The sequence below is a fragment of the Lonchura striata genome, chromosome 7, assembly GCF_050655825.1.
Source record: "Lonchura striata isolate lonStrDom1 chromosome 7, ASM5065582v1, whole genome shotgun sequence".
In the NCBI taxonomy this organism is placed as follows: Eukaryota; Metazoa; Chordata; class Aves; order Passeriformes; family Estrildidae; genus Lonchura; species Lonchura striata.
Genome location: NC_140709.1, coordinates 38912836 through 38935933, shown reverse-complemented (window position 1 = coordinate 38935933; position 23098 = coordinate 38912836). Strand labels below are relative to the sequence as shown.

Here is a 23098-nt window from a genome sequence, read left to right as displayed (position 1 = left end):
GACACTTCAAATTGCCGTGTCACAATTTATAAGAGTGGAGAGTCTTGGCTGATCTTGGTGTGTGCCTGGCCTCAGAAAAGGCTTGGAAGGTTTGCCTGCCAAGGTGTCCTGCTCCTTGGCTCTCCCTGTGCATCTTGGAGAGCACAAGGTAGGCATTTCTGGCAGCTGGGCATCAGCAGGCCTTCCAAGGGGGGCGTGTGGTGGAGCGAGCCCAACTGAGATACCCCGAGAGGAGCCCAGGGCTCCTTGCTCCTCTCTGCTGGCCCGTGAGCGTCTGTCTGCTCTCGGGATGGCCCTGGCTGTGTCAGGGCTGCTGCGTGGACACGAGACAGCCGGTCCTGTCCCGCTGGGTCCCAGCAGTGCCTGGCAGCCGTCCTGCATCCACGTCAGGATGCTGGCCAAGAGAGGCCCTGGAAGCTGAGGCAGCTGATTTGAAGCTTTTGCAGGTGCCCACAGGTCAAGGCCAAGTGTGTTCCCTCAGGATACAGCATTCCTGAGGAGCTTCCCCTGAGCTGCCTGATGCCACCCACTCCTTGTGGCACCAGTTGCTTTCCTGTGGAATGTTCTACCTTCCCCAAGAGCACAGAGGGAGCTGGAGAAAGAGCTTGTCAGGCTGCTCTCCATCCTTTCCCAGCAGCCCTGAGTGAGCGGAGTAGTCCCAGCTGAGCGCAGATGTGTCAGTGGAAGAGCCGTGCCAATGGAAGGCTCGGTGGGAAGGATGATCCAGGATCCATAGGCCTGGCAGCCTGAGCTTGCTGCCGGGGAAGGCCTTGGAGCAGATCCTCCTGAGTGCCATCCCACGGCACGTGCAGGGAGCCAGAGTATCTGCTGGAGGGAGGGAAAGCTCAGTGGAGGGATGGGGACAGCTGGGGGTCCTGGCGGGCTGTTGAGGGCCTTGGTGCGGTGTTTGCCGGGTGTTGGTGCTGGAGATGGGTTGGGGAAGGAGTTGTCTGGGAGGTGAGAGGTCTTTGCTGGAATTTGAGTCCATTTGAAGGCAGCATCTGTAGTTTGGCACAGCCTTGGTTATGGGGTGCAGAAAGAATAGCTGTGACTGTGTTCACGGTCCTGATTGTGCTGCAGGGAACAAGAGGGGGGAGCTGTACTTTATTGGCCACTTAGATCTCTATACCGGGGCAGGGTTAACCATTTTGCCATCTGCTCATTGTTGCCCGCAGTTGCTCCAGGTGCTCCTGCCAACAGCCCCTGCAGGCAGGAGCACAGCCCCCAGTGCACGTGGCTGTGGCCCCCTCTGGCACAAAGCCCCCCAAGGGGCACAGGTCTCTGGGGCAGGAGACGGGCACCAGCCCTGCCAGGGCTCGGGGGCTGGCAGGTCTGCTTGGGTGGGGACTCTGCCACAGCTGCTGGTGTCAGCGTTCCCCGGGCCCCAGGGCTCAGAGCAGCATTCCTGCCCTGGCCCACAGTTCCTTGTGCGGGCCACACCCACGGCTTTAGGATGGCCACGGGGCCGGGACGCGTCCCGAGGAGGCCGTGGCAGCTTCCATGGAAGGTCCCCTGAGGAAAATACCACGCTCCAGCACGGTGTGGATGGATGGAGGCAGAGATCTCGGAAGTCTGCTCTTGGGGAAAGAGGTTTATTGGGGGTGCAGGAGGGTCCTGCCTCGTGCTCCCAGGCGCAGCACGTGGCGACGCCTGAGAGGGTTGGGGAGGGGACAGACAAAAGGAGGGTTTAGGAGAGGGGAAGCTCCAAGGGAGGGAAAGAGGTTCCAGGAGGGGAGGAATTTCCAAGAGGCCGCGTGGTCCCTCGAAGCCCCCTTATCAGGAGAGCTTCAAGGTGGGTTGGGATGAGGCATATCCAATGGGGTTACATGCACTAATGTTTTAGGGGAAGGTCCAGAGGTGAGGGATGAACCATACATCTTTTGGGGAGTGGGATGGAACAGTCCATTTTACCCCAGGACTCATCTAAAGGCAGGGCTGTCATCCGGCTAGCTGGGAGAACTGTTCTCATCGTAGCTGTACTATTTAGGAACCATCATATTTATCTATCATCTGCAACAGTCCCCTGCCCTTCCTAGCGCGGCTGCGTCGGCAGCCCTGGGGGCTCCTTCTGCTGCCCTGCACCCGCAGAGCAGGGCAGCATTTGCTGATGGTCTGAGCCCTTCCTAAAGATCCTGTTGGGCTGTCTCAGACACTTGGGGCCAGGGATTCCTGCCAACCTGGGCCACTTTGGCTGGGCAGGGCGTGGCCCCAGGGCAGGTGGCAGTGTGTGCAAGGGGCCCCCTTTGTGACATGGTGCAGCATGGTCACTATGGCATAGAACGGGACAGATGGCCTTTGTGACACGTGCTGACATAGGAGCTGGCAGTGACCAGAGTACGCCACTCTGCTCGGAGCAGGCGACCGGAGAGGACGGGACAGAGTGGTGCCGTGAGGAGCCCCCGCACAGCGCGCTCATTCCTGCCTGACCCGGAGCTTTTCTGAGGCTTTACTCCTACAGGTGACCTCATGGCAAGACCACAGGACTTGGCAGCCCGTGGCCTTCCCGAGGCTTTTCTTTTGTAGGTGCCCTTGAGGACTTGTTGACTTGGAGCTTTCCCGAGCCATCTCTCTTGCAGGTGCCCTCGATAGCAGACTCTGGCATGGCGAGCAGATTTCTCGGCTTGTTCAGTGTGTTCAGGGGGAAAAAAAAGAAAAGCCCTGAAGCTGCGCCAGCACAACAGCATGAAAACCCAGAGCAATTCCAGCCACTGGAGGACGGTGAGTGGCAGAGCTGGGCCACAGGGATGATGCCTGCAGCCAGCTTGGCCCTGCCCATCCCATCCCATCCCATCCCATCCCATCCCATCCCATCCCATCCCATCCCATCCCATCCCATCCCATCCCCTGGGGACCTGCCCATGGACAGGAGGGAAGAGGGCCCTGGCAGACACCCCGCAGTGTCTGTGCTCCATCCCCTGGGGCATCCTGGGGCTGTCCCTGCCTGGGGTGTGCAGGGCTGGGCTGTGTTCTCCGGCCTGTCCCGCAGCCCCTCAGCTCTGGCTGCGCTCGCTCTTTGCCAGATGCAGCCCTGGACCGCACAGAAGAGAAGGAACCTGCCCGTGGCCGCTTCCGCAAAACCCTGAAGGTGCCTGCAGCCATCCCCACCTGGGCTGGGCCTGCTGTCACTGCTCAGCCCAGCACCATGCCTGGAGCACTCCATGGAACATCCCTGGCTTCCATTTCCTTTGTTCTCCTGCAGGCGTTCTGGAAGTTCCCGCGCATTCGACGTAGGAAGACAGGCAGCGCAGCAGCTGAGGGCCCGGCCGAGCCTGAGTCGGGGCTGACCGAGCTCCAGGCTGAGCCTGATGTCAGCCCACATTCGCCTGAGTGCTCAGAGAACTCTGACACCTCAGTGACTGAAACCTGGACAAAGGCTCTTGTCCCGTCAATGACTGAGGATGTGGCCATCACAAACACCGACAGTGAAGAGACTCAGGGCATCACAAATACTGCCACCAGCCCAGATCCAGCGGAGCCCTCAGAAGACTCTGAGGCTGCAAGGAATGACCAGAGGGCAAAGGCTGACATGGCACTGACTGAGGATGTGGACATGACAAACGCCAAAACCAGACGCACTCAGGGCATCGCAAATGCTGACACCATGCCCTCTCGCACTCTGAGTCAGGAACTCATATTCGACTATTTCAAGGAGCCTTGTGTTTCTTCTCAGCCACAGCAGGTAAGCAGCCTGGGGCCAGGCCTGGCGGCCTCCCAGGATCGTGTGTCCCCTCAAAGCTCTGGGCCGCCTCAGCCTTTGAGGCCAGCACAGTGTGGAAGAAGGGAAGCACTTCTTTGAAATACTTGGGGAAGTTGTTCCCTTGGACAACGCTCCATCTCTCCTCCATGCTTCCTCCAGGTGCCAGCCAAGGTGAAGAACATCCACCAGAGTCTCATGTCCCAAGTCACTGTGGATGCCTGGCTGCAGATTGACATTGTGAGGCTGGCAGAAGAACACCCTGCTGACGTGGTGCTGACCCTCCTGCACTGTGCCCCAACGTGTGACAGGTACGGGGCCCACGAGCCTTGAGAGCTTAGGGCTCAGCAGCCCTTAGGGCCCACGGCCCTGCACAGCCTGTCCAATGGGCTCTGCCAGACAGGCAGAGAGGCCCAGGAGCCTCGGGCCCCTCTGTTTGCTGAGCCTGCTGCCAGTACTCCCCCCATGCCCTTCAAGGCTCTGTCACCTGGGCTCTGTCACGGGTGCACAGGGCATGGTGCTGTGACTGAGATGTCCCTGACACAGAGCTCTGATCCCACAGAGCCGCTGCAATGATGTGGAGAACCATAGGCTCGTCGAGTGCCACAGTGCAAAAGGTGCTGCCAACGCTGCTCTGTGTGATGGAGAACTGGCCTCTGCACAGCATGTGCACCTCTGATGGGGACAAGGAGGATGTCTTTGCCCTGGCTGTGAGTTTCTGGAACTGGCCTTTGCTCACCCCCAGGTTGCCAGCAGCTCTCCATCCTCTCCATGCCTCAGTTGCTGGGCTGAAACCTGGGCTAGGGGCAGGCTCAGGGGGCACCAGGCCCGCTGCTCCCCCTGTGTCGGCTCTTGGGCCCTGCCCCATGGACACCTCGGCACTGAGCGCTGCCTTGGGCTGCTTCTTTTGCAGGCAACTCTGGGGCTCTGGGTGATTCTCCAGGTGCCCGAGTGCCACGAGGCAATGAACCTTTATTCCTCCCGCCTCTTTGTGGCTCTGCTCTTCCATGTTGTCATCACCACACAGCAGATACCACCAGAAGAAGTTGCTACATTCTGGAGAGCATGCTGGGAGGAACACCGCCTTCCCAGCAAGCCCAACAGGTCCCAGTCCCCCTGTCCTTTCCGTGCCCTTGTGGCCAGCGCCAGCGCTCCCAGTGTGACCTGGCCTTTGCTCTGCACACAGGTTTGCAGTGCGGGCCATGAAGGCTCTGCTCTGCCGACTGCAGTGGGACCATGTGCTGGTGGCTATGGAGCGCAAGCGTGGCTGGGACACGCTGCTGTGTGCTGACACCCAGCACTATGCCGTGGGTCTGCTGGCCAGGTGATGTGGTAGGGGACTTGGGAAAAGCCCCCCCGAATATGCCTTGGGAGGAGGCTGTTGTCTAGATTCCCGCCTCCAAGCTGCCCATCAAATCTACCACTCCCCTTATGTTATGTAACTGTCAGTTATGCCCATCTTTATGTCAATCATTTTTGTACTTGCCTTTAGTTCCAGAATGTTCCTAAGTTCTCTGTCTGTAATTGGTTCTTCCCCGGTTATCGCCCCCTTCCCTCATCCCCATTTGCTGTACCCCAATTATTCCATCCCAACTCCTCCTCCGAACCCCATTCCTATTGGACCCCTTGTACCTTGTCCCTCCTACTCTCCACCTGTTATAAGCCCTACCCCACCCCTTATTTGGGGCTCTCGGAGCCTGCTCCCTTGCCGAGCGGACGGGTTGCGGATCCTCCCTGACACCCAGCCCTCAGCGAATAAAGCAGCGCCTGAGAGACAACCTGCCGTGGTGCACGCATTCTTATTACCACCGTATTGGCGGAGCCTCCATACCGGAGAGCCACGACCCGATACAACTGGCACCCGAACACGTTGACACCACCCGGGTGTCACACGGGAGCGTCTCCGCAAAGAGACAGGATCCGTGACCCGCTCTTAGTCGGATTTCAAGCGCCGTTCGGGAGCTGGTCCACCAGCGTGCGAGCTTCGTTTTAGGAGACCGCTCACTCCGTGGGCTGCGAACACCTCCTCTGCTTGGAAACCGCCGCTCCGGTGGAGCGCCCAAGCCGCGGAGACTCGCAGCGCCTGCACCACCCCAGCGAGGCACCTTTTCTTTCGGCTGCGGTCCATCTGGATTTGTGAGTATTTTGCCCCCCTCTGCGGGCACCGACCCAGCCTCTTTTCTTTTCTTTTCTCCTTTGCTTCCTGGGGCTTTTGTTAGTCGGGGAAATGGGCAACCGCCTCTCCCCGATCCGGCAGGACTTTTACTCCCAAGTTAAAGCGTCCCTTGTCTTGGGGAATGTTTCTTTTAAAAAAGGGCAGTTGAAATCTTTTGTTAATTTTATTTTCGATCACCTCCCTGATACACACAGGGAGGATTTTAATTCTATTCCATTTTGGGGTAAAGATGGGAGATTGTTATATGATTTACAAGTTAAGGGGAACTTTAGGGTGGGACATTTCTTTCCTCTCTTTCATTCTATTTTTACATTATTTAATAAAAAGCAGGAATGCTTGGGACCCAGTTCTCCTACCCCTCATTCCGATTCCCCCGTTCCTACCCCCGCTTCCCCTAAGGGTGGATCGGGCGACAGACCCTGCCGCACTGAGGCACAGGGCTGCTGCCGACTCCCTGCTGTTCCCCAATCCACCCTGTCCCTCTCTCATGCTGGGACTGGCCATCCCCGTATGGGCCATTCCGAGTCCCGTGTCCCGCTCCCCAGTTCTCCCTGTTCAAACGCCTTTTGTTCTATAGAGAAACCTTGTCCCCATAAGGGACATGAAGAACAAAATGGCGCCGGCCACATGGCCGAGTCGCCTTCAGACAAGACAGAAAATGGCCTCCCAAGACACCTTGTTCCCGCCATTACTCAGCCACCCCCACCTCCACCACCTCGTTCGTCGGGTGCCGCCCCTGCATCAGGTCCTCCCCCTCCTCCAGCGTCGATCGCCCCGGCGTCGGGATCCACCCCTCTGGCCCCTGTGACCACACCCCCAGTGGGAGGGACCTGCCCACCCAATGACCACGCCCCAGTGGGTGGGACCCCCGGGGGGGTGGGCCACGCCTTGGTGGGTGGGCCCGGACGCCCCTCCCCCTCCCCAGCCACTTCCGGTTCCCACGCCACCGGAACCGGAAGTCGGCCTGACCGGAAGCAGGCCATCTTGGCCTGCCGGGCCTCTCATCACCGGGGCCCCTCGGTCAGGGAGAGGCTCAGGGCCCTAGCCCGTCCTGCCTCATCCTCCTCGGAGGATGAGGACAGCGACAGCCCCCGGCCCGCACATCGGCCGGGGAAAGGGTGGGCCCGGATAAGGGAGAAGGCGATCGAAGAGGGGGATGTGGAGTTCGCTAAGGCCTTGGAACTCTTCGCGGCACCCGTGACTCGGGGTAGAGGGGGAAGGCCACAGTGGGACCAGCTGCCTTATGTTGAGATTAAAGAGCTCCGTAAGGCAGCAAAAGATTATGGGAGAGACTCGCCATTTTTTAAGAATGTTTTGGACCTTACCTTTTCTGGAGATACACTTGTTCCCCACGACCTCCGGTACATTGCGAAATCGCTGTTTACACCGACTGAACTGTTACTGTGGGAGGTCCAGTGGAAAAAGTTACTAAAACCTCTCCTCAAAAAGTACAGCCTGGCAGCCACACTAGGAGAGGGAGAGGAAGGACTTGAAGCTTTGGCGGGGGAGGGCGATCTGAGCAGGCCAGAGGACCAGATTTTGCTGCCACTGGACCTTCTCAATGACATCAGAGAGGCTGCTTGGATTGCTCTCCTAAAAATACCAGATGGGGGGAAACCCCTCCAAAGCTTTTCTAACATAATACAAGCACCTGACGAGTCTTTAATCAAGTTCGTCGACCACCTGCGGGAGGCGATCGACAGACAGATTGACAATACGGCTGCAAGAGAGGAGCTCCTGCGTAAGATGGCCTTTACCAACGCGGCCGAAGAGACAAAGAAAATCTTACACACGTTGCCTCAGGACCCCGAGCCGACCATCGCTAAAATGGTGGAAGCCTGCGCCAAAGCGACGTCGACTGAAACCACCGTCGCCTTGGCCGTGAGTAAGGGAGTGGGGGAGGCGATGCTCAATATGAACACTATACGGTGTTTCGGGTGCGGTCAGATGGGGCACATTCAAGCCAACTGTCCCCATTGGCCCCCCGACCGTTATTACCATCAATATGCTCCCTCCCCAAGACCAGCTCCCAGGAACCCCCCGCCACAGCCCTATCCACCGGCGGGAAACGGGCCGCGGAGCGCGAGGAGGGGCCGCGCAAGGACACCAAGTGGCCCCTCACGGCGCCCTGGCCTCCCTACCATCCGGGAGGACCAGTGGCCCAGCGGCCAGTTTCAGCGGATTGGCGGAGCCCAGAGGACGGACTCCGCCTCTTCCGAAGGACAGACAATCTAGATACTGGCCGCCGCCGGGTCCTCTCCAGCTCAGTCAACGTCACCTTTAGGGATGAGGACCTGGTACGCGTCTCCGCAGGGTTCCTGGAGCCCCCTTACTCCGGCCATGATACCACCGTCCTTATACTTGGCGATAGCAGGCACACACCCCTGGAACTTGACATCTTTCCAGAAGTGGTGTGCTTTCCACCGGGGTTCGAGGTGACGTTCTCCGTTGCATGTCACAGCCCGCCATTTACACTGGAGAAGGGAGTTCCTCTCGCCCTAATGTATATTTTGGACAGCACAGCCGACAAACTCGATCAGGACCAGGGTGGGGGGGACAAATGTGTCTTCCTCACCCAAAATGTATGCCGAGAAAGACCATTAATCGATTCCATCATCTCTCAACAGGGGAAGTCCATAGTGCTCAAACTGATGGCAGACACCGGAGCAGATGTCACCATCATTCCCAGGGCAAAGTGGCCTCGCGACTGGGAGTTGGTGTCCCCTTGTGGCACTATCTCTGGAGTGGGTGGAGCGGTCAATTCCCTTCGTAGCCGACATCTGGTAAGCGTGGAGGGCCCGGAGGGACAAATAGCCACGGTGAGATCCTTTGTCGTCTCATCGAATATTATGCTGTTGGGAAGGGATGTTTTGTCCCAGTGGGGTGCCCGTCTGGACATTCCTTGCCCTGCGTGGGATTTTTAGTATGGGCCACTGCGGAGCGCACCTCCCCACCGCTGAATTAGAAAACTGATGATCCGGTGTGGGTGGACCAGTGGCCCCTTCCAGAAGAAAAATTAATAGCGCTCAACAACTTGGTAGAGGAGCAGGTACGCCAAGGGCATTTAATACCTTCCACCAGTCCCTGGAACACACCTGTCTTTGTAATAAAGAAACCTGGCAAAGACAGGTGGCGCCTGCTCCAAGACCTGCGCAGGGTCAACGAAGTCATCGAGGACATGGGCCCACTCCAACCTGGCCTTCCCTCCCCTTCCATGCTTCCCCGGGATTGGCAGCTCACAGTCATCGATATCAAGGACTGCTTTTTTAACATCCCACTTTATCCCGGAGATGCTCCCAGGTTCGCCTTCTCCGTCCCCTCCATCAATCGGGCGGAGCCTTACAAGCGCTATCAGTGGACCACTTTGCCTCAGGGAATGAAAAATTCCCCTGTGTTGTGCCAGACGTTTGTAGCGCAAGTTTTATCCCCGATTCGGAGACTGTTTCCAGAGGCCGTCATCCTACATTACATGGATGACGTGCTTATCTGTGCGGAAACATCTTCATACTTAAAGACTGTGTTAACAAAGACTGTAAAAGCCATTAGATCTGCGGGATTTGAAATCGCAGAGGAGAAAATTCAGCTGACGGCCCCATGGAAATACCTTGGATTCATCATCACGGGAAGGACCATCGTACCCCAGTCCGTCACCATCAAGGACCAGCCGAAGACACTGCGGGACCTGCAACAGATCTGTGGCACCATCACCTGGATCCGACCTCTCCTGGGACTCACGACGGAGGAGCTGGCGCCCCTCTTCAACCTCCTCCGGGGAGACGGTGACCTGGCTTCTCCGCAAGAGCTGACACCTGCCGCTAAAGGAGCCCTGGAGAGAGTCGCGGATGCCATCAGGTCCCGCCAGGCTCATCGGGTCGATCGGTCGCTTCCCCTGGACCTTGCCATCCTGGGTAAGTGTCCCAACTTCCATGGGTTGCTGTTCCAGTGGGACGCTGGGCGGAAGGACCCACTCCTTATCATCGAGTGGTTGTTCCTTCCGCACCAGCCCTCCAAAACGATCTCTACTCCCGCAGAGTTAATGGCAAAACTTATTATCAAGGCACGGCACCGTCTACGGACCCTCGCAGGGTGTGACCCAGCATGCATTTACTTACCCTTCAATCTGGAACAATTGGAATCTTTGCTCCAAACAAATGAAAATTTGCAAATTTCAATTGATAGCTATCCTGGCCAAATTTCGATCCATTATCCTAAACACAAATTGTTTAAAGATACTCTATATCTGGCTCCAAAATCATTCAAAAGTAAAATACCAATTAAAGGTGCTGTCACGGTGTTCACCGACGGGTCGGGAAGATCCCACAAGTCGGTGATCACTTGGAAGGACCCAGATAGTCAGAAGTGGGAGTCTGACATCCAGATAGTTGAGGGTTCCCCCCAGATCGCAGAACTTGCTGCGGTCGTGAGAGCATTTAAAAAATTTCAACAACCATTTAATTTGGTGACAGATTCGGCTTATGTCGCCGGGATAGCCGAGCGGGCTGAACATGCCTTGCTCAAAGAAGTCAAAAACGAGAAATTATTTCAGCTGCTCTCGGATCTTATTTGGCTTATCTCCCACCGGGAGAAACTGTTTCACATAATGCATGTCCAAGCTCACACAGACCTGCCTGGCCCAATTGCCGAGGGCAACCGGAGAGCGGACCAACTCGCCATGCCTGCCACATTCACTGCACCTGCACTTTCTACAAACTTGCCGGACACCTTTGCACAGGCGAAGCTGAGCCACGCGTTCTTTCACCAAAATGCGCCTGCGCTCACTCGCCAATTCAAACTATCTCTATCACAAGCCAAATCCATTGTCGCCACATGCCCAAGCTGCCAGACTTTCGCTCTACCATCGTTACCCACTGGGGTCAACCCCCGAGGTCTGGGAGCATTGGAGCTGTGGCAGACAGATGTTACTCACTATAACCCATTCGGACGACTTAAGTGCATGCACGTGTCCGTCGACACCTTCTCAGGCGCCGTTTTTGCTTCTGTCCACACTGGAGAAAAGACCCGGGATGTCATTAAGCACCTCTTCATGGCCTTTTCCACCCTCGGGGTGCCTAAGGCCATCAAGACGGACAATGGGCCAGGGTTTACATCAGCCCGGTTCAACCACTTCCTCCAACAATGGGGGATTGCCCACACCACTGGCATCCCCCATAATCCAACAGGACAGGCTATTGTGGAGAGGACCCACAAAGAACTTAAAAAACTCCTTGAGCAACAGCATGATGCCGCTCTAGTGATGACCCCTGTGGAAAGGGTCTGTAAAGCACTTTATGTATTAAACTTCCTCAACTGCTCAGAAAAAGAGCCTGACCCTCCTGTACTTAGGCACTTTTTTAACAATACGCGGGCACACTTAAAAGAGCGGCCTCCAGTGCTCATCCGGGACCCTGAGACTAAGCAGATCAGCGGCCCGTACCCACTCATCACTTGGGGGAGAGGGTACGCTTGTGTTTCAACAGGCCAAGGTCCGAAATGGGTCCCGGGGAAAAACATCAAGCCGTTTTTAGAAGACAGCACCATCGCCGATCCTCCCACGAGAACTACAACAACGCCTACCTCATTGCCATCGGACTCCACGGTCGCTTGGCGCCGAAGAAAAAAGAAGATGTCACAACGGACACCCAACATCGTGCTAAGGACGCTGCTTACCAGACGCTACCTTCCCCCACCGATCAATGACTCCCCTCAAACTCCATCCCCTCCTATTTCCTTCCCCTTACCCACTTACCTTACCCGCCGTCCCTTTGCCCCTGATTGCCTACCCCACAATTCATTTTAGTACTTTTATTAATAAAAGAAGGGGGAGCTGGGGGAGAATCATAGTATAAGTCCTATATTAAATGTTTTTGTTACAGCGAGCCTCAAGAGATGGCTGCCCAAAGAACATCCACCAACAACCCACAAGAGTGGACGCCCCAACGTATCCGGCTGGCTGCAAGCCTCACACTTCTGACCATCATGTGGCTGCAGGCGGCGGACGGCTGGATTGTGCCACAGCCGAAGGAAAACGTCTGGGTAACGCTGGCAAAGTCCTTGCAGCAAGAGAACTTCTGTTTAGCCATGGGCAATGTGGACAACCCGTTGTCCACATGCCTGGTGGGGGTCCCTCTGGTAGCCGACGATTGGCCGGTTTCCAACTCCGACCTGCTCCGAACCACGGGCAGGAGACCTAACCCGGTCGACACTTGGGACACGTGGACGAAAATATTGCCAAATTCAAAAGAGGAGCCCCAAGAATTGGATCTGTTGGGGTCCTCTCCTGCCACTTACTGTGTAAAGTTTTATTTCAAGAGGCCAAGTCAGAATTGGCATGGAATTGACTTGGCCAAAAACACCTACAGAAAAGATGTTACGCCATTGAACAAAAAATACAATTCGGCTAGCTGGTGTAACTATACAAGTCCAATTATCTCTGTTTCCTCCATTCGTCCCAAGTCGTTGCCCCGGGGGATGTTTCTTGTCTGTGGGGAGAGAGTATGGTCAGGCATCCCATCTCGGCTCCAGGGAGGACCGTGTAGCCTTGGCAAGCTTACTACCCTCACTCCAAATAAAACCCAAATTATGGATTGGAAGAAAGAGAGACAATTGGCCAGACGAAAAAGATCATACGACCAATTTGATCAAAATTGCGGTGACAAAATTTACAATTGGGGAAAAACAAAGAGGGTTGCCGCTTCCATTTTCCTACCGTGGTATGCGGTTGCTAAAGCCCTCGGTGAGCTTTCTCACCTGGAGTGCTGGATAGCAAAGCATGCCAACGCATCGTCCGCCGCCCTCTCTGATCTCTTGGCGGATGAACAGACGACCAGGCAGGCCACCCTCCAAAATCGGGCGGCAATAGACTTTCTGCTGTTAGCCCATGGCCACAGCTGTGAGGACTTTGAAGGACTGTGCTGTTTCAACTTGACATCGAGAAGAAAATCTATTCAAGCCAACATCCAGCGGATCCAGACGCAAGTTCAGCACCTACAAACTGAGACTTCGGCTGTGGAGCCTGCAACCAAGTTGCTATCTCAATGGGGCGTCCTGGGATGGGCAGCCTCGATTATTAGAGGACTTTTATGGATTTTAGTTATCGTTCTTATTATTTTTATTGCTTTAGCGATTTTTAAGAAGATGTTAGTTAAAACTCTAGGGAATGTTTATTTAATTAATAAAGAAGGGGGAGATGTGGTAGGGGACTTGGGAAAAGCCCCCCCGAATATGCCTTGGGAGGAGGCTGTTGTATAGATTCCCGCCTCCAAGCTGCCCATCAAATCTACCACTCCCCTTATGTTATGTAACTGTCAGTTATGCCCATCTTTATGTCAATCATTTTTGTACTTGCCTTTAGTTCCAGAATGTTCCTAAGTTCTCTGTCTGTAATTGGTTCTTCCCCGGTTATCGCCCCCTTCCCTCATCCCCATTTGCTGTACCCCAATTATTCCATCCCAACTCCTCCTCCGAACCCCATTCCTATTGGACACTTTGTACCCTGTCCCTCCTACTCTCCACCTGTTATAAGCCCTACCCCACCCCTTATTTGGGGCTCTCGGAGCCTGCTCCCTTGCCGAGCGGACGGGTTGCGGATGCTCCCTGACACCCAGCCCTCAGCGAATAAAGCAGCGCCTGAGAGACAACCTGCCGTGGCGCACGCATTCTTATTACCACCGTATTGGCGGAGCCTCCATACCGGAGAGCCACGACCCGATACAAGGTGAGACCCCCTGCGCCCCACGGTCCCCAATAATTCTGCCCTGTGCCCAGGTGCCCCTCACAGTCCCTGCGGTCATGGGCCAGAGGGCCTTTTCACCGAGGGATGGCCAAGGGAACTGGAAAAGCCTTGGAGAAGAGGGTGCCCAGAAAGGGCCGCCTCACAAAGCGCCCACATCCTCTCCAGGGATGCTGGGGAAAGACCAGACCTCTGTGAGTCACTCCTGGGAGAGGTTTGGCCTTCCCACCTCACGGCCTTTTTCCCCCTGCCAGGGAGTTGTGCCATGTCTTGATCCCCTACTGTTCCCACATTGCATTCCACCTGCTCCGGCCACAGAGCAGGGAAGAGCCGTGCTGGGATCTGCCCTTCCTGGCATTCCTGGTGGAGATGAGACTGTTGGCCAGCGCTGCCTGGCTCTGCTGCCTCCCAGCTCTCTGCCCTCTCGCAGCCGCAGCTGCCTGGGACGGTGCCCACGCCCTGTGCTGCTGCCTGGGCCCCGCCCTGTGCGGTTCTGGGCTCCTGCCAGCCGGGTCCCCTGTCACTGCCCTGTGCCTTTCAGGTCCTCGGGTGCCTGGACTTGAGTGAATGTGGTGACAGCCTTCTGGAGATGATGTCAAGGTACCTGCGGAGCGAGTGCAGGGAGCGGCGTCGCCTGGCGCTGCGAGGCTTCGTGGTGCTCAGCAAGGATCCCTCGATGGTGAGAAGGAGGCAGCGGCTGAAGCTGCGCTGGGCAAAGCAGCCCCTTGGGCTGGCAGGGCTTCAGGAGCTGAGGCAGCCGCTCCCAGCTCTCCTGCCTCACCTGCCCCAGTGCTTTGGGACAGGCCTTTGTCCTGTGGGCCCTGCAGCAGCAGGGTGGGCTTGCAGTGCCAGGGCGGTGTTAGCCGTGCAGCCGGCCACGGCTTCCCAGCACAGCCTTGTGTTCCGCACAGGCCAGAAGAATGCACCCTCTGTCTCCAAGGCTTCTGGAGCTGCTGGGGGATGCAAATGGAGAGGTGGTCAGCATGAGCCTCTGTGTGTTCACAAATGTCCTCCAGCACAAAGGCATCCTGGTATCCAGCACCACTGCCCCGAAGCTCGCTGAGGCACTCCTCCTGCTCTTTGACCATGTAAGGCTCTGTGTCCACAGCCATGGGCACAGACTGCCCGCATACCCTTTTCCCTTATGGATTTTCAGACTTTTTCTCTGGTGAGCCTGGAATAATTGGCCTTAATGGTCTTATCCTCTTCTTTTCTAAAGGACAGCAGCAATGTGCACTTACTCTCTATTCAACTCTTTGACAAGATGATGAACTTGGTAGTGGATGAGGGAAAAAAGCCCATGAAGAAGATTTTGTGTCAGAGCTTGCTCCCACTTTTCTTGTATTGCCAAGAGGAGAACCGGCGTGTGGCGAAGGTGAGGTTTTGTGTGATGCTGCTGGATCCCTGGGAGGGAGCCTGGGCTACCTCCTGCCCTGGCGCCTGGCGGGCTGCTGCCTCCTCCAGACCTTGGCACAGGGACACGGGTCCTGTGGCCTGGGCTGTGGAGCCATCTCTGGGTCCCTGCTGCTCTCCAGGCCTCTCGGGAAACGCTGCTTGGTGTGACTGAGTTTCTGAAGAAGAGGAATCTCAAGAAGCTGCTGAAGAAGGAGCAGCTGTCACAGTTTGCCGAGTGCCTGGTAAGGAGGGCCGGGAGGCCGCAGCCTCAGCCTGGAGAAGCCCCCTGAGCGCGGTGCTCGGTGTGCGGGCTGGCAGCTGTGCCCCTGCCCGCTACTGCAGCCCGAGGCCGCGCGGGCTCTGCTCCAGGCTCCTGCGGGCCCAGCCGGGTGCCGATGGAGCCGCGGACCGGCAGGGCTGCGAGGCGGCACCGCGGCTCCCCGGGCAGCAGCCGGCCCTCTGCCCCCTCCAGAGCCCGGCGCCTGCGGCTGCTGGCCGGGCCTCAGGGCTGTGCGGGCAGGGGAGGCCGGGGCTGGCGCGGGGAGCGCCCGGCCCAGGGGCTGAGCCCGCGCCAACCCTTCTCTGCTGCCGCTCTCTCCAGCTGGCAGAGGACAGCAGCAGCGCGGCCGAGCTCCTGCGCCGGGCCCTGCCCTACCTGGAGAGCCCACAGGAGCCCCTGCGAGAGGCGGCCCTCAGGTTCCTGGGTGAGCCGCGAGCCCGGGCTCCCTCCCCGCCCTGCCGCAGCTCGGCCCCAGCCCTGCCTGCTGCCCCGGCAGCGCCACCCGGGCCCGGCGCCTCTGGCAGCCGTGCCCTGGGTTCGGCAGCGAGCGGCCAGGGCCCGGGCTGAGCCCTGCCGGGCCAGGAGGCCGTGTGGGCACAGGGCTGGCAGCGCCGCTGGCAGGAGCTGTGCCGCTGGGCCTGACAGGCTCTGTGTTCCCAGGGACGGCCGGGCGCTACCTGAAGGGACAGCCAGCCGAGCTTCATGTGCTCACTCAGGGTGAGTCAGGGCAGCGGGCTGTCAGCGGGGGCTGGCCGGGAGAGCTGCAGTGACGGCCAGGGAGCTGCAATGCCCGTCCCGGCTGCAGCCAGCTTCGCTCCTGGTGTGGACGAGGCCTGGTGTGAGCAGGGCTCAGAGAGATTTCAGGGAAGCCAGTCGGGGGATTCGTGACCTGCGCCTTGCGGCTGATCCCCTTGGGTCCTCATCTCTGTTAGGCATGGCGAGAGCTGGGAGAGACGGCCTCAGCAGAAGAATCGCCGGGTGGCCCTCTGGGCTCTGACTGTGCCACTTTATCTGTCTTCCAGCCCTTGAAGCCATAGGCGAAGATGACAGCCCATCCTCCACTAACCTGGAAATTCAGGAAATTTTTGCACAAAGATGTGCAGAACTAAGGTCATCTGCTGGATTCACAGAACCAGGGTCCCAAGCAGAGTACCAGGAGACAGTGAAGAGAGCACCAGGACTCAATGTCACTGGACGTCCAGGCACACCTGATGCTGGCCACTGCTGCGCCTGCTGCAAGCTCCCATAGCTGCTGCCTTCCCCCTCCCTGTTGACAGCTCCTTCCCTCCAGCCCTCAGACCCTGCCCAATCCCTTTCTTTTGCCCCCATCTCATCCCTTCCCTTTCCTTTCCATCAATAAAGTTTGGTTTCTCCCCTTTACCCGCATCTCTGTGGAGCTGAAGCGGCGCAAATCCCAGGCCCTGGGACACGCAGGCCCCTGCTGCTGTTCTCTTCCACGCCCTGTTCTGTGCACACACACACAGAGGAATGAGGGCAGATCAGGCTGGAAAGGTGCCTGTGCTGAAGGTGCAGTTCCGCAACTCTGTGGAGTTGCAGATCCTGCTGAGCTGCCTGGAGCCCCTGAAATTTGGAAGAGCCAACCTGAGTATGCTCTGAAGCCAGCTGTGAGGGATTCCATGGCAAGCTTCCATGGAGGACAAAGGAGATTGGAATGCTGGAAGTTTTCAGGAATAGCTTCCTGAAAGATCAGCAGTGCTCCATGCCGGCACAGGATCAGGGAGAGGGCAGAACCAGCGACCGTCCGGGCTTAGCAGGGAGCTTTGGGTGTGCCTGAGGGCAAACGAAGCAGCAGAGCGGTGCCCGAGACTGGGACGCGCGACCCTGCCAGTGCCCGGAGCGCTGTCAGGCAGTGCCGGGATCCCGGCTGTGGTTCTGGTCCCCACAAGTGAGGAATGGCCACCCCAGGCTCGGAGCCAGTCAGAAAGCCAACCAAGTGAGAGCAGAGGGAGGGCACCCTTGCAGTCTCTCTTGGGCATGGCCGCAAAACAGCCCCTGCTGCTTCTTCCTCCGCCTGTGTTTGGGGCGTGCTGGTGGCAGAGGCAGCCAGGCTGTGCTCTGCCTTCCACAGCCTGTTGGGAGCGGGCATGAAAAGCGCTGCGTGCACAGCGGAGAGGCCTGGAAGGTGCTGGCAAGAGCGTCCTGAGGGAGCAAGGCTCTGGGCTCTGCCTGGGAACAGCCTGGTCTTGGTGCCGGGAGCGCAGGCAGGAGTTGAGGCAGGTGAAGAGGCAGTGAGCAGCTTGTGTTTGTAGAGGGCCTGGGGCTGCACGTCTGAGCCTCCACGTGGAAAGGCACTTGGGGGAATACCAGCTAGAGCTGGAGTGCCTGTGCTGAAAGGACATGAAGTCCTTCAGCCTTGCCAGCGTTTCTTGAGGGTGCGTTGGTGTTGAGCAGAAAAGCTGCACATTTGGGGTAATGCATTTGGAGGACAAGGGCTTGCTTCTCAAGGAAAGTGCTTCCCAGGGAGCTCCCAGTGAGGCAGGTGCAAGTGTCCCCCTTTGGCTCTCTGTGCTCCTTTTGGTCCTTGAGGACCGTTGGACTTGGCAGAGGGGCAGGGGAAGGGAGAAGCCTGTGAAGAGCAGGTTTGGCATCCACCTGAACCTGCAGAGACCAACCCAAGCACCTGCAGCAGCATGTGTCATCCCCCTTTGGACAGAGGGGTGAGCAGAACCATCTCTGTCCATCTGTGAGCCCCAAAGCTCTCTGTGGGAGCTGTGAATTAAAAGGCCTTTACACGCTCACTTTTCACATCTTCCCTGCCTGCTGTGTTGCATCTCTTGGCAAGATGCATTTGCCTCCTGCTTGCTGGGAGCTGCTGTGGCCCAGGGCCAGCACAGAGCTGGGCTGGGTGGGCCAGGCAGTGTGGTGGAGAGTCTTGGCTGATCTTGGTGTGTGCCTGGCCTCAGAAAAGGCTTGGAAGGTTTGCCTGCCAAGGTGTCCTGCTCCTTGGCTCTCCCTGTGCATCTTGGAGAGCACAAGGTAGGCATTTCTGGCAGCTGGGCATCAGCAGGCCTTCCAAGGGGGGCGTGTGGTGGAGCGAGCCCAGCTGAGATACCCCGAGAGGAGCCCAGGGCTCCTTGCTCCTCTCTGCTGGCCCGTGAGCGTCTGTCTGCTCTCGGGATGGCCCTGACTGTGTCAGGGCTGCTGCGTGGACACGAGACAGCCGGTCCTGTCCCGCTGGGTCCCAGCAGTGCCTGGCAGCCGTCCTGCATCCACGTCAGGATGCTGGCCAAGAGAGGCCCTGGAAGCTGAGGCAACTGATTTGAAGCTTTTGCAGGTGCCCACAGGTCAAGGCCAAGAGTGTTCCCTCAGGATACAGCATTCCTGAGGAGCTTCCCCTGAGCTGCCTGATGCCACCCACTCCTTGTGGCACCAGTTGCTTTCCTGTGGAATGTTCTCCATGAGGAGAACCGGCGTGTGGCAAAGGTGAGGTTTTGTGTGATGCTGCTGGATCCCTGGGAGGGAGCCTGGGCTGCCTGTTGCCCTGGCGCCTGGCGGGCTGCAGCCTCCTCCAGGCCTTGGCACAGGGACACGGGTCCTGTGCCCTGGGCTGTGGAGCCATCTCTGGGTCCCTGCTGCTCTCCAGGCCTCTCGGGAAACGCTGCTTGGTGTGACTGAGTTTCTGAAGAAGAGGAATCTCAAGAAGCTGCTGAAGAAGGAGCAGCTGTCACAGTTTGCCGAGTGCCTGGTAAGGAAGGCCGGGAGGCCGCAGCCTCAGCCTGGAGAAGCCCCCTGAGCGCGGTGCTCGGTGTGCGGGCTGGCAGCTGTGCCCCTGCCCGCTACTGCAGTCCGAGGCCGCGCGGGCTCTGCTCCAGGCTCCTGCGGGCCCAGCCGGGTGCCGATGGAGCCGCGGCCCGGCGGGGCTGCGGGGCGGCACCGTGGCTCCCCGGGCAGCAGCCGGCCCTCTGCCCCCTCCAGAGCCCGGCGCCTGCGGCTGCTGGCCGGGCCTCAGGGCTGTGCGGGCAGGGGAGGCCGGGGCTGGCGCGGGGAGCGCCCGGCCCAGGGGCTGAGCCCGCGCCAACCCTTCTCTGCTGCCGCTCTCTCCAGCTGGCAGAGGACAGCAGCAGCGCGGCCGAGCTCCTGCGCCGGGCCCTGCCCTACCTGGAGAGCCCACAGGAGCCCCTGCGAGAGGCGGCCCTCAGGTTCCTGGGTGAGCCGCGAGCCCGGGCTCCCTCCCCGCCCCGCCGCAGCTCGGCCCCAGCCCCGCCTGCTGCCCCGGCAGCGCCACCCGGGCCCGGCGCCTCTGGCAGCCGTGCCCTGGGTTCGGCAGCGAGCGGCCAGGGCCCGGGCTGAGCCCTGCCGGGCCAGGAGGCCGTGTGGGCACAGGGCTGGCAGCGCCGCTGGCAGGAGCTGTGCCGCTGGGCCTGACAGGCTCTGTGTTCCCAGGGACGGCCGGGCGCTACCTGAAGGGACAGCCAGCCGAGCTTCATGTGCTCACTCAGGGTGAGTCAGGGCAGCGGGCTGTCAGCGGGGGCTGGCCGGGAGAGCTGCAGTGACGGCCAGGGAGCTGCAATGCCCGTCCCGGCTGCAGCCAGCTTCGCTCCTGGTGTGGACGAGGCCTGGTGTGAGCAGGGCTCAGAGAGATTTCAGGGACGCCAGTCGGGGGATTCGTGACCAGCGCCTTGCGGCTGATCCCCTTGGGTCCTCATCTCTGTTAGGCATGGCGAGAGCTGGGAGAGATGGCCTCAGCAGAAGAATCGCCGGGTGGCCCTCTGGGCTCTGACTGTGCCACTTTATCTGTCTTCCAGCCCTTGAAGCCATAAGCGAAGATGACAGCCCATCCTCCACTAACCTGGAAATTCAGGAAATTTTTGCACAAAGATGTGCAGAACTAAGGTCATCTGCTGGATTCACAGAACCAGGGTCCCAAGCAGAGTACCAGGAGACAGTGAAGAGAGCACCAGGACTCAATGTCACTGGACGTCCAGGCACACCTGATGCTGGCCACTGCTGCGCCTGCTGCAAGCTCCCATAGCTGCTGCCTTCCCCCTCCCTGTTGACAGCTCCTTCCCTCCAGCCCTCAGACCCTGCCCAATCCCTTTCTTTTGCCCCCATCTCATCCCTTCCCTTTCCCTTCCATCAATAAAGTTTGGTTTCTCCCCTTTACCCGCATCTCTGTGGAGCTGAAGCGGCGCAAATCCCAGGCCCTGGGACACGCAGGCCCCTGCTGCTGTTCTCTTCCACGCCCTGTTCTGTGCACACACACACAGAGGAACGAGGGCAGATCAGGCTGGAATGGTGCCTGTGCTGAAGGTGCAGTTCCACAACTCTGTGGAGTTGCAGATCCTGCTGAGCAGCCTGGAGCCCCTGGAATTTGGAAGAGCCAACCTGAGTATGCTCTGAAGCCAGCTGTGAGGGATTCCATGGCAAGCTTCCATGGAGGACAAAGGAGATTGGAATGCTGGAAGTTTTCAGGAATAGCTTCCTGAAAGCTCAGCAGTGCTCCATGCCGGCACAGGATCAGGGAGAGGGCAGAACCAGCGACCGTCCGGGCTTAGCAGGGAGCTTTGGGTGTGCCTGAGGGCAAACGAAGCAGCAGAGCGGTGCCCGAGACTGGGACGCGCGACCCTGCCAGTGCCCGGAGCGCTGTCAGGCAGTGCCGGGATCCCGGCTGTGGTTCTGGTCCCCACAAGTGAGGAATGGCCACCCCAGGCTCGGAGCCAGTCAGAAAGCCAACCAAGTGAGAGCAGAGGGAGGGCACCCTTGCAGTCTCTCTTGGGCATGGCCGCAAAACAGCCCCTGCTGCTTCTTCCTCCGCCTGTGTTTGGGGCGTGCTGGTGGCAGAGGCAGCCAGGCTGTGCTCTGCCTTCCACAGCCTGTTGGGAGCGGGCATGAAAAGCGCTGCGTGCACAGCGGAGAGGCCTGGAAGGTGCTGGCAAGAGCGTCCTGAGGGAGCAAGGCTCTGGGCTCTGCCTGGGAACAACCTGGTCTTGGTGCCGGGAGCGCAGGCAGGAGTTGAGGCAGGTGAAGAGGCAGTGAGCAGCTTGTGTTTGTAGAGGGCCTGGGGCTGCACGTCTGAGCCTCCACGTGGAAAGGCACTTGGGGGAATACCAGCTAGAGCTGGAGTGCCTGTGCTGAAAGGACATGAAGTCCTTCAGCCTTGCCAGCGTTTCTTGAGGGTGCGTTGGTGTTGAGCAGAAAAGCTGCACATTTGGGGTAATGCATTTGGAGGACAAGGGCTTGCTTCTCAAGGAAAGTGCTTCCCATGGAGCTCCCAGTGAGGCAGGTGCAAGTGTCCCCCTTTGGCTCTCTGTGCTCCTTTTGGTCCTTGAGGCCCGTTGGACTTGGCAGAGGGGCAGGGGAAGGGAGAAGCCTGTGAAGAGCAGGTTTGGCATCCACCTGAACCTGCAGAGACCAACCCAAGCACCTGCAGCAGCATGTGTCATCCCCCTTTGGACAGAGGGGTGAGCAGAACCATCTCTGTCCATCTGTGAGCCCCAAAGCTCTCTGTGGGAGCTGTGAATTAAAAGGCCTTTACACGCTCACTTTTCACATCTTCCCTGCCTGCTGTGTTGCATCTCTTGGCAAGATGCATTTGCCTCCTGCTTGCTGGGAGCTGCTGTGGCCCAGGGCCAGCACAGAGCTGGGCTGGGTGGGCCAGGCAGTGTGGTGGAGAGTCTTGGCTGATCTTGGTGTGTGCCTGGCCTCAGAAAAGGCTTGGAAGGTTTGCCTGCCAAGGTGTCCTGCTCCTTGGCTCTCCCTGTGCATCTTGGAGAGCACAAGGTAGGCATTTCTGGCAGCTGGGCATCAGCAGGCCTTCCAAGGGGGGCGTGTGGTGGAGCGAGCCCAGCTGAGATACCCCGAGAGGAGCCCAGGGCTCCTTGCTCCTCTCTGCTGGCCCGTGAGCGTCTGTCTGCTCTCGGGATGGCCCTGACTGTGTCAGGGCTGCTGCGTGGACACGAGACAGCCGGTCCTGTCCCGCTGGGTCCCAGCAGTGCCTGGCAGCCGTCCTGCATCCACGTCAGGATGCTGGCCAAGAGAGGCCCTGGAAGCTGAGGCAACTGATTTGAAGCTTTTGCAGGTGCCCACAGGTCAAGGCCAAGAGTGTTCCCTCAGGATACAGCATTCCTGAGGAGCTTCCCCTGAGCTGCCTGATGCCACCCACTCCTTGTGGCACCAGTTGCTTTCCTGTGGAATGTTCTCCATGAGGAGAACCGGCGTGTGGCAAAGGTGAGGTTTTGTGTGATGCTGCTGGATCCCTGGGAGGGAGCCTGGGCTGCCTGTTGCCCTGGCGCCTGGCGGGCTGCAGCCTCCTCCAGGCCTTGGCACAGGGACACGGGTCCTGTGCCCTGGGCTGTGGAGCCATCTCTGGGTCCCTGCTGCTCTCCAGGCCTCTCGGGAAACGCTGCTTGGTGTGACTGAGTTTCTGAAGAAGAGGAATCTCAAGAAGCTGCTGAAGAAGGAGCAGCTGTCACAGTTTGCCGAGTGCCTGGTAAGGAAGGCCGGGAGGCCGCAGCCTCAGCCTGGAGAAGCCCCCTGAGCGCGGTGCTCGGTGTGCGGGCTGGCAGCTGTGCCCCTGCCCGCTACTGCAGTCCGAGGCCGCGCGGGCTCTGCTCCAGGCTCCTGCGGGCCCAGCCGGGTGCCGATGGAGCCGCGGCCCGGCGGGGCTGCGGGGCGGCACCGTGGCTCCCCGGGCAGCAGCCGGCCCTCTGCCCCCTCCAGAGCCCGGCGCCTGCGGCTGCTGGCCGGGCCTCAGGGCTGTGCGGGCAGGGGAGGCCGGGGCTGGCGCGGGGAGCGCCCGGCCCAGGGGCTGAGCCCGCGCCAACCCTTCTCTGCTGCCGCTCTCTCCAGCTGGCAGAGGACAGC

The 23098-nt window shown here is 58.9% G+C and overlaps 1 protein-coding gene across 1 annotated transcript; it reads left to right on the top strand.

The window, feature by feature from the left end:
- Nucleotides 1-2288: 2288 nt before the first annotated feature.
- LOC146766979 (maestro heat-like repeat-containing protein family member 6) lies at nucleotides 2289-20285 on the top strand. Its single transcript, XM_085584742.1, has 15 exons — nucleotides 2289-2388; nucleotides 2630-2718; nucleotides 3200-3679; nucleotides 3857-4005; nucleotides 4257-4404; nucleotides 4608-4798; nucleotides 4881-5018; nucleotides 13854-13980; nucleotides 14141-14278; nucleotides 14511-14687; nucleotides 14819-14974; nucleotides 15135-15236; nucleotides 15596-15698; nucleotides 15935-15991; nucleotides 20041-20285. Exons 1-15 carry the CDS (start codon nucleotides 2289-2291, stop codon nucleotides 20265-20267), a joined length of 2382 nt encoding a protein of 793 aa, XP_085440868.1. The 3' UTR covers nucleotides 20268-20285.
- Nucleotides 20286-23098: the final 2813 nt, after the last annotated feature.

Excerpts from the sequence above, each read along its gene's own strand:
- LOC146766979 (XM_085584742.1), top strand. The coding sequence starts at position 2,289 with ATGGCCTTTGTGACACGTGCTGACATAGGAGCTGGCAGTGACCAGAGT. Across the intron at positions 2,389-2,629 it reads GGACGGGACAGAGTGGTGCC|TGTGTTCAGGGGGAAAAAAA; the intron begins GTGAGGAGCCCC and ends CGGCTTGTTCAG. Across the intron at positions 14,688-14,818 it reads TCCTCCTGCTCTTTGACCAT|GACAGCAGCAATGTGCACTT; the intron begins GTAAGGCTCTGT and ends TCTTTTCTAAAG.